Source organism: Strix uralensis, chromosome 2 (genome assembly GCF_047716275.1).
Source record: "Strix uralensis isolate ZFMK-TIS-50842 chromosome 2, bStrUra1, whole genome shotgun sequence".
Taxonomy (NCBI): Eukaryota; Metazoa; Chordata; class Aves; order Strigiformes; family Strigidae; genus Strix; species Strix uralensis.
In genome coordinates, this window is record NC_133973.1 from 127,567,827 (window position 1) to 127,580,770 (window position 12,944).

Sequence of the window (12,944 nt, forward strand, 5' to 3'; positions counted from 1 at the left end):
CAACATGACTGAACATGAACATTTTACATGACGGAAAATAGTCTCCCGCATTTTCCATTAAATACGTAAATGCCTTTAAATGCAAGAAATTGTTCTGATGACCCAAATTGTGTTATATACATATTAAGAAATATATACAATCTTCTATAGATATTTATTCATCAACAAATTCCCAGACTTGTGCAGTTCTTTAAAAATACAATTGGGAAATAAAAGTAATCATTTTTATCTAAATGTGTTCTTAAAGGAAGAAGTGGAGAGACAGAAGTGCATTTCTGCCCCTGATAATGAGCCGGGCAGAATTATTCTATTCAGTCAATAATTTGGTGTGAAAATCTGATCTCACTGAAGTCAACAGTAATAGGACTGAATCTTTAGTTTTAATTCTTCCTTCAGAATGAAATTTTCACTTGCACAAAGAGGCAGGATAAGGCTAATGCATCACATCAGTCTCATTTAGACTTTACCACGCCTCCACTTCCCTCTTTACTGAAATAGAATTTACAAGTGATCTTCACCCATCTATGTGAGGGTAAGCTGTTTTCTAATGAGAGTTTTATTGTAAGAACAATTCTAGAATACATTTATTTCTTCTAATAAACAGAAAATACAACATTTCTTAATCAAGATAACATTAAATGCTTGAAATCACTCCAAATTTTCTGGAAACAGACTTTGTCCCTGAGGCTCTAGTTTTGTCTTCACTAGTTACCTTGTGCAGAGCACAGGGGGTCTACCTGACTTTCTTTCTCCTTCTTAAAATGTTTATATCTGATATGTTGGTATAAATACTTTTGTATAACAGAAATAATAATTTCCTCAAAGATGCATAAATCTGTACAGAGTTGATAGGTTCGTCCTGACTGTTCTTTAAAATCATGTTATAACTGTATCAACTATCTTGATGGTTAGTTACATTTTAAATTGCATTTATAATTTTTTCTTCAAATGTAAATTGAGGGAAAAAGGATTTTGAATTTATAATAAAAGAAGGGAGAAAATAAATTTAAGGCTTTTGATCTAGGTAGATGGATACATTACTATATGGAAAAATAAAATATTGCTACATGAAGAGATTTCACCATGCAAGAGCTGCATTTAGTCATCTAAATGAATATAAAATCTATGTATTTGATTAATTTCCAGGTAAATTTAAATTTTGTGAATTTGAATGGTTTCTAGGTCAACTCAAATGCTATGCTTTGTGGTAATACATGGTATAAAAATTTACTTTAACAGGCATGAGTTATTGTCCATACATCAAGACTTAACAAGTACCTGTCACACTAAATAGCTCCTTTAGTTTTGCAGACACCATGCAGAGCAGGATCCCATTCAGGAAATGTTGTGGTGGTAGAATCCACACCTAATAATTTAATGCTGTTCCAAACAATTTCCATCATTTGTGAGGAAGGATCAAATTTTGGAACACTTCTTTCTTTGAAAAATGCATTACTATGTTCAAGTATTGTGTTCAATTCTGGGGTCCCTGGTGTAAGAAAGACATGGACCGGCTCGAGCAGGTCCAGAGGAGGCCATGAAGATGATCAGGGGGCTGGAGCACCTCCCCTATGAGGACAGGCTGAGAGAGCTGGGGTTGTTCAGCCTAGAGAAGAGAAGGCTCTGGGGAGACCTTGTAGTGGCCCTCCAGTACAAAAGGGGGCTACAGGAAAGCTGGGGAGGGACTCTTTAACAGGGAGTGTAATGATAGGATGAGGGGTAATGGTTTTAAACTGAAAGAGGGTAGATTTAGATTAGATATAAGGAATCTGTTCTTCCCTGTGAGGGTGGTGAGACATTGGAACAGGTTGCCCAGAGAAGTTGTAGATGTCCCCTCCCTGGCAGTGTTCAAGGCCAGGTTGGACGGGGCTTTGAGCAACCTGATCTAATGTAAGGTGTCCCTGCCCATGGCAGGGGGATTGGAACTGGATGATCTTTAAGGTCCCTTCCAGCCCAAACCATTCTATGATTCTATATGCCATAATTTCCAGCTTGTTACAAATGTGTAAGATGTGTTAAAGTGCATCAAATTACCTTGAATGTATATATTTAGGTAAATAAACAGAGTGCAATGAAAATTCAATCCTCTCTAAAGGAAGAATATTGCATAAAGTAAATGTGTAAGAAATGAACCATTTGTATTATATTATCTGCCATAAAATCCACCACAAAAGATGAACAGAGTAAATATACTGTATCCCCAATCTCAGTGTATGCAAATATGAATAAGCTGTGAGGAAAGGCTCTAATGTTAATATTTGCTTTTACACAAATATTTTTCTCTCCAATTTACAAGTTTGATTTAAAGATATTACTATTGCCACCAGTACATGCACAGAAATGTGATGTTTGGCTTATGTGTGGAAAATAGAGTATCTTCTTCACCCTCTTTGTTGAGATACAAGAGGGAGGAATTTATCATTCCATGGCCTTGATGAGCTGCTGTGCCTATAGACAAGTTCCTTCTTTCACTATATCTTCTAAGAAATGAATCCTGATCTTCCATAAAGAATGCAAAACTCCCACTGAAGTAAAAAAATGCCTCATTCATGTGTCTGGGAGAAGAATTCAGGTCACAACTAAAACAGCTTGCTCTCACCTGCTGCTTTAATTCCATAATGCATTTTCAATTGATATCTTGTATAAATCATGATTTGAGAACAATGTGGTTTATCAGGAAGACATCATTCCAGTCACAAAGTGCCATCCAAATGAAAAGCCCCCAAAGGTAAGCAAGAATGACCAAAACATTACAACTATACTCTTGGGTTTCTCTATGACAAACTCTTGCATGGACTATTACACATTTACAAGCTATCAGTTTTCATTTTGTCATTGTTGTTTAAAGCAGGAGAAGGCTTGCTCTTCTGACCATCAGTTCCTCCTTTGGATGTGTCCTGGAAGAAAAGTCTTGGCATCCACAGTGACATTAAAATTCGTTTGTATTCATTCCGAAAATTCTGGTTAAGAAGTCCGTATATTATTGCATTAAGGCAGCTGTTGAAATAGGCCATGAAATAACTTACAATGAATAACCATTCAGGAACTTTTGGTGCCATTTCCATAGGATCAATAGCTACAGCCATTCCAATGAAGTTTAGAGGTGCCCAGCAAAAGGCAAAAATCACAAAAACCACAAACATGGTAAGAAAGTTTCTGAAGTCACTTGGCTTCAGTCTTGGCTTTGTTTCTGACTTGACTCGTCTTCTAACTTGAAGCACTAAAACCCAAATTCGAAGGTAGCAGAAGCTCACAATGGTGATAGGGACGATGAAGTGAATTACCACCACAGATATTGTATAGTAGGAGCTTGCAGTCTGAACAAATGTGCATGAATAAATGCGTGGATCATACTTTAAAGAGCCAACAAAAAAATTTGGCACAGTTGCAATTACTGTTAATACCCAGACTAAGCAGACATACAGCATTGTGTTCCAACAGCTATACACTTTGTCATAGACAAAACTATGACATATATAGCAATATCGGTTTATTGCAATTGCAGTGATGTTGAAAATAGAGCCTATTACACTTAGTCCCATCACAAAGCCACTCACTTTACAGTGCATTTCACCCAAAGTCCATCCATTGTGGAAAATAGCTAAGAGTACCAGTGGGTATGGATACAAAGCCACCACCAAATCAGCCAGAGCTAGGCTCACCACAAATGCATTACCTGGGGAAAAAGAAAAATACATAGACATAAGTCTGAAAGCAAGCATAGTTGTGAACAAGAAGAAAATATGATATATTATCTTGGATATCAGTAATGCTAAATTATTGATGATGTCAGCAAGCAACAGGTGTATAGGACCAATAGGTCAGTATTGGAAATAATTTTACAATTCAGCTTAGAAAACCTATAGAAATATCTGCAGCAATATGATGTTTCAAATTTGATGGTGACTGAATTATACCCTCCTTTCTATTTTAATCTTTAATAAACATAACCATCAGCGAGCCATTACATAAGCACATGTTGTTTGAGTGTAGCTAACTCCACAGCTGGATTGAATAAGGTGTAAAAGAAAAAAAATCTAAATTGGGCCAGGTAGGCAAGCCATTATGCCGTTCTGACATATCACTGGAATACTAACAAGCTTGACAAGTATCAAGGGGAAGGATATACAAAGTCTAGGTCTATAGGGATTAGAAGGATGTGTTGGTTTATGCATATTCTAAATTGCTACACAATAGTCTGTAATATAGATATTTTCTGCATGAATGGCCTACCCATACTGCAGTTATCTTCCCATTGGACTGACTAAGGAACAATGAATTGCCTTCACCACTCGATGTAGAAAGACATATTTAGTTATAAAAAGGAAAAATGCATGAATACAAGAGAAAGTATTCAAATTAATGGAAGGAACCTTTAGATCCTTCTAGAGTTTAGAAACTTTAGTGATATGATTGAGACTTATTGTCTCTCTTTAAACAGTGTCCTTTTCATCAGTTTGAAATTTCTGGGCATTGTATCTAAGGATACTTTAATAAAAGAGTGAGATAGTAAACTATATTCCTGAAAAATGAAATGTAAAACCATTCTCTTGGAACTTCCCAGGAGACAGAAAATAGAGGTACTAACTTTAGATTCTTGGCATTTAGGTAGCATAAACCACATTTCTGGTTTGCATACTCACTTTTTTGCTTAAAGTCCTTCACAGCATGAACAGCTACCCAAGTAGCTTTTAAAATTGTGTGTGGAACATAATTATTTTTTAAAAAGAGTAGTTAGATGCTTAATTCTACAAATTCTGACCTTTCTAGTCCTCATCTAGGAAAGCAGTTCTGTATTTTAAGTACAGCAATAATGCTGTGGATAAGGATGTCATAAGCTGGGAGCCATAAAACCAACAACCGTGTGGGATTAAACTCTTCAAAAAATAGAAGTAGTTCACCTACTGTTTGCTCTACCTGCTCTACATCTGTAGCTTGCTTAACCTGAATTAAGGAATGGGGAGTTGTCTTTCTCCCACACACTTTAGGGGAAGACCGTGGTCGTCAGAATTTACACAACAGCTAGTGAATTTGACAAAAAACAGGATTATCCATCTGTAGCTACATAAACATGGCTCATCTCAAGAGTGGTGTACAAATTGTTTTAGATAGTTCCTTGTTACATGTTTAGCAGCCTGTCTCACACTCTCTCTATACAGGCCACACAAGTGTTTTCATAGCTACTGTTCACTGCATGGTACTGGATGTAAGGCAATTCCATGCTATTTGTTTTAGAAGCCCTCCTAAACTGCAGTCATTCCCTGCTTTAGGGTTGGGGGGGGGGGTCTATTTGTGTATGTTGTTGGACTTGCACAAGAAGGTATTTCCTGCTGGCTTTATATGCACTATACTGAATACAATTCAGTAATGTCATGCTATTGTGAAAGAGGTAAACATAATTTTCAGATGCAAAACCACATAAAGTAATTTTTCTCTCTTACTCAGGATTGCTAAGGCATTAGAAAAATGTCTCCAGTTTGGGGCTTCACACTTCAAAAAAGAAGTAAACTTTAATTAGAGCTAATCCAGAGCAAAGCAAATATCTACTAGTTTTATGATCTGTGAAGGATGATTGAACAAACTAGGGAGATGATTGAGTGGGACATGATAAATCAAATAAGTGAGCAGGAAGGATATAATCCATTCTCATGACTGTGGTGAACATCAACAAGCTTCAGTCACAAAGGAAGTTTCAAATCAGACATTGAGAAAAACATCTTAAAGGCAAGAAGAAAGAAGTGCTGGAACATCTTGCTATGAGTCTGCCATTGGAGGCTGTAAGAAAAGGTTAAATAAGCATTTGTCACTACTGGCTTAGATACAACTGACCCCTGTTTTGAGCATAGGAAGGATGAGATGACTTTGAAGGCTTCTTCTACCTATATAATAAATAGGATAAGAGACAAGACTAACAAGGGAGCAGGGGCATCTTTATCAGAATGTATTTACATAATAGCAACAAGAATTTATCTTGTATTTTTCATCACTGTATCTGACATTAGAAGATAGAGAAGTCAGGAGAAAGAAAGAAAGAAAGAAAGAAAGAAAGACAGACTTTTTTCAGTTTTAAAATGCCTTTTGGAGAAAGATAGTGTTTAGTCGGGAATGTGTGTTAAAATTAATCTAATCTCTAAGGCCTCCCAGCATCAGTTTATACTAGAAAAGTAATTGTTCAGTTAAATCAAGTGGGCATTCTGGTCTTTTTCTGGTCTTTCAGTCATAAGGTGTATGCACTGTAAGGTGCATTTGACAAGAAAATTTCAAAATTTTGTGTGCAACTTAGGACTTCCTGAAAATTTCAGCTGCAATGAATAAGGGCAGTTAGCAATGAACTTGTCAAATGCATAATATTCCACTTTACAACACAGAAGAAATATGGTGCAATATCTATAAAGGCCTCAAGAGATTTGTCACTTTTATGGCTGTTTACAAGGTCAAGTGTTCACACTGTGCACTTCAAAGTAAGGCCAAATGCGTTTTTTCTTTCTTTGTATGTGGCTGACTGCGGAATGAAGTTTAATATTATATTACTGCAATGAATAATCTACAAAAATAGAGAAAATTTATAATTCATAAAAAATACATCATCAACATTTTGAGAAATCAAAGGTTTTAGATGGCTTTTAAGTGCTTGGAAAAAGTAAATGTTCCTTGATACACTTAAGACACAGCATTTGAAGTGACTGCAATTACATTCATAAGATAACCAAAGAGGTAACTTTTTGCTGTCTGTAACAAAATAGAAGCTACAGAATGCTTATCTCATTGGAATTATCATTATTTCCATAATTCACCTGATGGACTTTTTTCCTAGATTTCAATTTCATCAGACAGAAGTTTATATTCATTTATGAGAAACACATTTGCTCACTGGAATGGAAAGACCCCTTAATTACAAGCAGTAGCTACTAAAAGTCAAATATCTAGCCGGGGACTCAAAAAGATACACACCTGTGCTGTTTCAAACACTGATATTTGGCTGCATAAAAAAGAAAGTAAGTTCTGATATTGACCTTGTGTGCCATAGAACCAGATCAACATTTCATGAAGCATTCTTGCATATTGGTTTTGTTACCTGAATTAACAGGAAAAAGGGAACTTTCACAATCTCTTGTAAACTTGACATAACTTGATATTGTAGGAATTTAATCACAGAATATACTTTTTGGTAAGGTCATGACTTTTAAGGGCTAGCATCTGCCTTCTGAAAAGACAATTAACTTCTAATATCTACCAAAACCAGAAGCAATTGCAATCACCAACCATTTTTGAAAGGTTTTGTTTCTTTCTTTGGTTTCAAATTGGCTAAAATGATAAATTATATATCATGACATTTTATTTTTTTTATCAGATGATGTTTTGGTTGTTAAACATCTGTTTAACAAGTTGTTATACATTGAATACAGACATCACCCTCTTAGCTCTCTTTCCCCTGGCTAGTCATGTTTGTCCTTGTGTACGCTTCTTTTGTATCCATTACTCTTGTCTCCTTTAGCATACAAAGGGCTAGCTTCAAGACAGGAAAATTGTTTCTACACAGCCTGTCATGCAGACTGTTGAATTTTTCTCTTCTCCCTCCTCTCCTGCTGTTGAACTTGGGTCACTGTGTAGTGACAAATGTAAGGAGTAGGGACAGGTAAGGCAGAAAGTGAATGAATATGACTATAATGTATTGGCAGATTTTTTTAAATACCAAGGATTGATGACTCAGGGTAGCTATTTTATTATTCCATTTCCATATCCTAACCTTAAGGGAAAACTCAGAGTTACTCTTGCAGATTTCTTACTTCACTATGTGTTCAGTTGGAAAGTAAACTGGAAAGCTCTTTGTTTGGGCTTAAGGCTTAAAAACCCCTCTAATAATCAGTACTGTTTATAATTAAATAGCCTTTTTTACTGGCTGAGAATGATAAGAACTAGAATTTTTCAATGATATCACAAACAACTACCTGTAGGTGTTTATCTGTACTAAAGGAAGAGAAGCAAGATCTTGACTTTAATGAAGTAAATGATTCCTACCATTCTATGAAATGAAGCCAATCATTCCTCTGCAGAGTTCACAGTAATAGACATCCTCAAGAAGTTAGACTGTACTCAAAATGAACTTAAAAAAGAGAGTTCTGGAAGGCTTCCAATAGCTTTATTGTTGTGGTTGGTGTATAAAGACAGAATCTAGGCTCAGTTTCTAGACAGCCTTATAGTCAAAGACACGGGATATCACTTCAGGGACATATGGTGTCATCCATTCTGGAAGTTACTTTTATATAAACACTAAATGTGTTTTTGCTCTAGTTTTTACATTGTTCACAAAATACACAAGGTGAGTTTAATCTTTTAGTTCTTTCATGTAAGTCATTAAAGGAAAAAAAGTTTTACAGTCTCGATCATAATTTCAAATTTCTGCAAGTGATATGCCACTTGCATACAAAATCATCCCTCAGCTGTGACATCACCTCTCTCTAAGAAATGTAACCTTGATCCTGATACTAGGCTTGGTATGGAAGTTGCTGGTGGCTTATAATTTTTAGTTTTGACTACCAGCAATTTGTGGAAACAAAATGTTATTATTATAGTTTTAATCTTAATGTTATTGCCTTTAATGATATGATATGATACAAAATGATATGATATATGACATATTAGTGTAAATTATCTGCCTTTTAGGGCTCTTCAATGACTGCTGAAGTTAATGGGAGAATTGACATAGACTTAAAGGAGACATTAATCAGATATAAGAAAATAAATACCTTTTACTAACAAGAATGTGAAATACTAAAAGCATTTGGTTCATTTAACTAGATTGACAACAATGAAAAAAATTAAACACTTGATTTATATTTGGATGTAAAAGAACAAAAATCAAGGCCTAAACCCCCTTCATAGTTCCCACAACTTTTAAAAGAGCAGATCTTACCTTCAGACAAAGATAAATAGCAGTGCATTAATCCCAAGGCATGTTAGCCAGGATTCACTACAGCAAGTGGTTTATTGGATCTATTGTTTGAGTCAGGACCAACATGAAGATTGAAGAGGCATATATAACAGCTTGAAGAAAGCAATCAGTCCTTCAGTCAAGAAGACTGTTCCTCTTTAATCTCCCCTTGTCTATAATTACTAATTAGTAATAGAAACTATGCAGCTCTGATGAGGTATTGTCTTGAAATTTCTTGTGCAACATCGCCTTTTAAGAACCAGGCTTAAATATAATTTCCAGGCTCCAGACCCTACTGAATCTTCATGAAAGTGAGTCTCAAGGTCTGGACCAGATAAAACAGGAGCATACTCAGCTAAGAGCAACTTGGTATAAAACTGACTTCACGTGTCTATGTCTCCACTCCTGGTTGTATAAGAATAGCCCTAGACTGAAACTAAGGACCAATCTGCCCAGCCAAACATTTTAAGTAGCAGATTATTCAAGTGCCCACCTGAGTGAAAACCTGAGCAAGGTATGAGTGGTTTTCCAGCTCAGGGTTCAGGATTTAGGCAAAATAGATGATTACTGTGATGGAACTGTGCAGCTGGTCCCACTCCTGGAGCTTCTTCATTATATGTATGCCCATGTACACATGGATACTTACTACTTATTCACCTGATTATTTTTGCCAAAATTTGAGTTAGTTTTGGCATGTTTTATGGAAGAACTACATAACAAGATAAGGTGGTGGCTTTTACATTGAAGCCCTGGCCACTTTATTGCTGGTTCTTGATGCTCACAGTGACACCTAGATTTTCTGACCCATCATATTTTCCAATGGGCTTCAGTTCCTATAATTCTTGGAGCTCCTTTCAGGCTTGGTTGTGGGAGTTCTTCTTAGGGTTTGCTCTTCAGTGTGGGAAGGAAACATGACGCTGGAGGGACTGAAGAACGGGCCCCAGGTAGGCAGGTAGAACTAAGTACTGGGTAGGTTTTTGTTTCTCTTTCCAGACTGGCTCAGTGAATATGGCTCAAATGGCATGCAGGGAGACATCAGCTGCTCCTGGAGAAAGGCTGACACTTCTTACTTCCTCACTACTAATTTTTGTCTCTACTTTTGACTTATTAGTGGGTTTTTTACAGCATTTGATCTCTTGTAATTCTTGATTTTTTATTTGAATAGGTAATTTAAAAATCTGTTTAAAATCACCTGTGTCAACTCCTTTCTTCACAATCCATCAGAAAAAATAAAACCTGCTAGCCTAATTCAGATGAAACTCCATTCATGTCAGTAGGAATGAAGACACCAGAAGTGGACACCAGCAACAGGTGGAGCAGAGAATTAAGTCTTTCACACACTGACATTTGAATTCCCTGTGACACTACAAGCCAAGACCTAGGGTAATCTTTGATTTACTGAGACATGTTAATCTAGTATAATGTTCAACAGTGTGTTGCTAACAGCAGGTTTAACATAATGCTCCAAACAAATGCCAGATGGGTTTTTGTTTTCTTTGAATATGACAGTTTAAAAGCAGTGATACGCTCCTTTGTAGTTATGTTTCATGATTTCAGATATTAATGGGATATACTGCGGACTTTGAAGAAAGGGACAGGTAATATATTTTCACTAGAAACACAGTATTTCAGAGACTCTAGCAAAAAATATAACATAAACATTGAATTAAGGCTGGTCCTTGATCAACGGAATGTTCAGATAATTTCTTTTTAGGAAACGTATGTTCTATGAAACTGTTTAAAATATTTGGTGCATATATTTATCCTGTGATATGTATAAGGAAAATTCTGTGCCGTCACTTGGAGTAGAATCCTAGAATCATTTAGGTTGGAAAAGACCCTTAAGATCATCAAGTCCAACCATTAACCTAACACTGCCAAGTCCACCACTAAACCATGTACCCAAGCGCCACATCTACACATCCTTTAAATACCTCCAGGGATGGTGACTCAACCACTTCCCTGGGCAGCTTGTTCCAATGCTTGACAACCCTTTCAGTGAAGAAATGTTTCCTAACATCCAATCGAACTTCCCCTGGCACAACTTGAGGCCATTTCCTCTTGTCTTATCACTTGCTATGTGGGAGAAGAGACCAACACCCACCTCACTGCAACCTCCTTTCAGGTAGTTGTAGAGGGCGATGAAGTCTCCCCTCAGCCTCCTCTTCTCCAGACTAAATAACCCCAGTTCCCTCAGCATCTCCCCATAAGACTTGAGCTCTAGACCCTTCACCAGCTTCACTGCCCTTCTCTGGACACGCTCCAGCACCTCACTGTCTTTCCTGTAGTGAGGGGCCCAAAACTGAACACAGGATTCGAGGTGCAGCCTCACCAGTGCCAAGTACAGGGAGATGATCACTGCCCTAGTCCTGCTGGCCACACTATTTCTGATACAAGCCAGGATGCTGTTGGCCTTCTTGGCCACCTGGGCACACTGCTGGCTCATGTTCAGCCGGCTGTTGACCAACATCCCCAGGTCCTTTTCTGTTGGTCAGCTTTCCAGCCACTCTTTCCCAAGCCTTTGGCGTTGCATGGAGTTGTTGTGACCCAAGTGCAGGACTCAGCACTGAGCCTTGTTGAACCTCATACAATTGGCCTCAGCCCATCACTTTAGCCTGTCCAGATCTCTCTGCAGAGCCTTCCTGCCCTCAAGCAGATCAACACTCCCTCCCAACTTGATGTCATCTGCAAACTTACTGAGGGTGCGCTCGATCCCCTCATCCACATTGTTGATAGAGATATTAAACAGGACTGGCCCCAATAATGAGATCTGGGGAACACCGTTTGTGACCAGCCACCAGCTGGATTTAACCCTGTTCACCTTTGGGCTCAGCCATTCAGCCATTTTTTTATCCAGAGAAGACTATGCCTGTCCAAGTCATAAGCAGCCAGATTCTCCAGGAGAATGCTGTGGGAAATGGTGTCAAAGGTTTTACTAAAGTCTAGTAGACAACATACACAGCCTTTCCCTCATCCACTAAGCGGGTCACCTTGTCACAGAAGATCAGGCTAGTCAAGCAGGACCTGCCTTTCATAAATCCATGACTGGGCCTGATCACCTGGTTGTCCTGTATGTGACGTGAATGGCACTCAATATGATCTCTTCTATAACCTTTCCTGGCACCAAGGTCAGACTGACAGGCCTGTAATTTCCCTGGATCCTCCTTCTTGTAGATGTGTGTCACATTTGCTAACCTTCAGTCAACTGGGACCTCCCTGTTATCCAAGATTGCTGATAAATGATGGAAGGTGTCTCAGTGAGCACTTCCACCAGCTCCTTCGGTACCCTTGCGTGGATCCCATCCCACCCTATAGACTTGTGTGTGTGTCTAAGTGGTGTAGCAGGTCACTAACCATTTCCCCTTGGATTATGGGGATTCTGCTCCTCATGCCTGTCTTCCAGCTCAGGGGGATGGGTACCCAGAGAACAACTGGTCTTACTATTAAAGACTGAGGCAAACAAGACATTAAGTTCCTCAGCCTCTTCCTCATGCTTTGTCACTGTGTTTCCCCCCACATCCAACAGAGGATGAAGACTCTCCTTAGCCCTCTTCTTGTTGCTAATGTATTTATAGAAAGAATTTTTGTTGTCTTTTATGGAAGTAGCCAGATTAAGTTCTAGTTGGGCTTTGGTCCTTCTATTTTCCCAGCATAACCTCATGACAACCTTGTAGTCCTCCTGACTTGCCTGCCCTTTCTTCCCAAGGTCATAAACTCTCCTTTTTTTTCCTGAGTTCCAGCCAAAGCTCTCTGTTCAGCCAGGCTGGTCTTCCCTCATCTTTCAGCACATGGGGACAGCCTGCTTCTGCACCTTTAAGGTTTCCTTGTTGAAGAATGTCCACTCTTCCTGGACGTCTTTGCCCTTCAGGACCATACTACAGGCAGAAGAGAAGAGTAGTATTTACTGTGGCAGTTATCCTTTTTTGTGCAGCTATCCAAAGGCTTTGAGAGAGCTTTCTGTTCAGAAGAAATCCAGGCCTAGACACCCTGAAAGTTAAATGCCTGTGTTTTC

The 12,944-nt window shown here is 38.1% G+C and overlaps 1 protein-coding gene across 1 annotated transcript in view; it reads right to left on the reverse strand.

Annotated features, from left to right (window-relative positions):
• Positions 1-2,551: 2,551 nt before the first annotated feature.
• Positions 2,552-12,944, reverse strand: part of MTNR1B (melatonin receptor 1B) — a 30,558-nt gene continuing 20,165 nt past the window's right edge. The window contains exon 2 of the mRNA XM_074861056.1: positions 2,552-3,676. Coding sequence (XP_074717157.1) covers positions 2,808-3,676 — 869 coding nt within the window. The 3' untranslated portion in view covers positions 2,552-2,807. The remainder of the gene's footprint in view (positions 3,677-12,944) is intronic.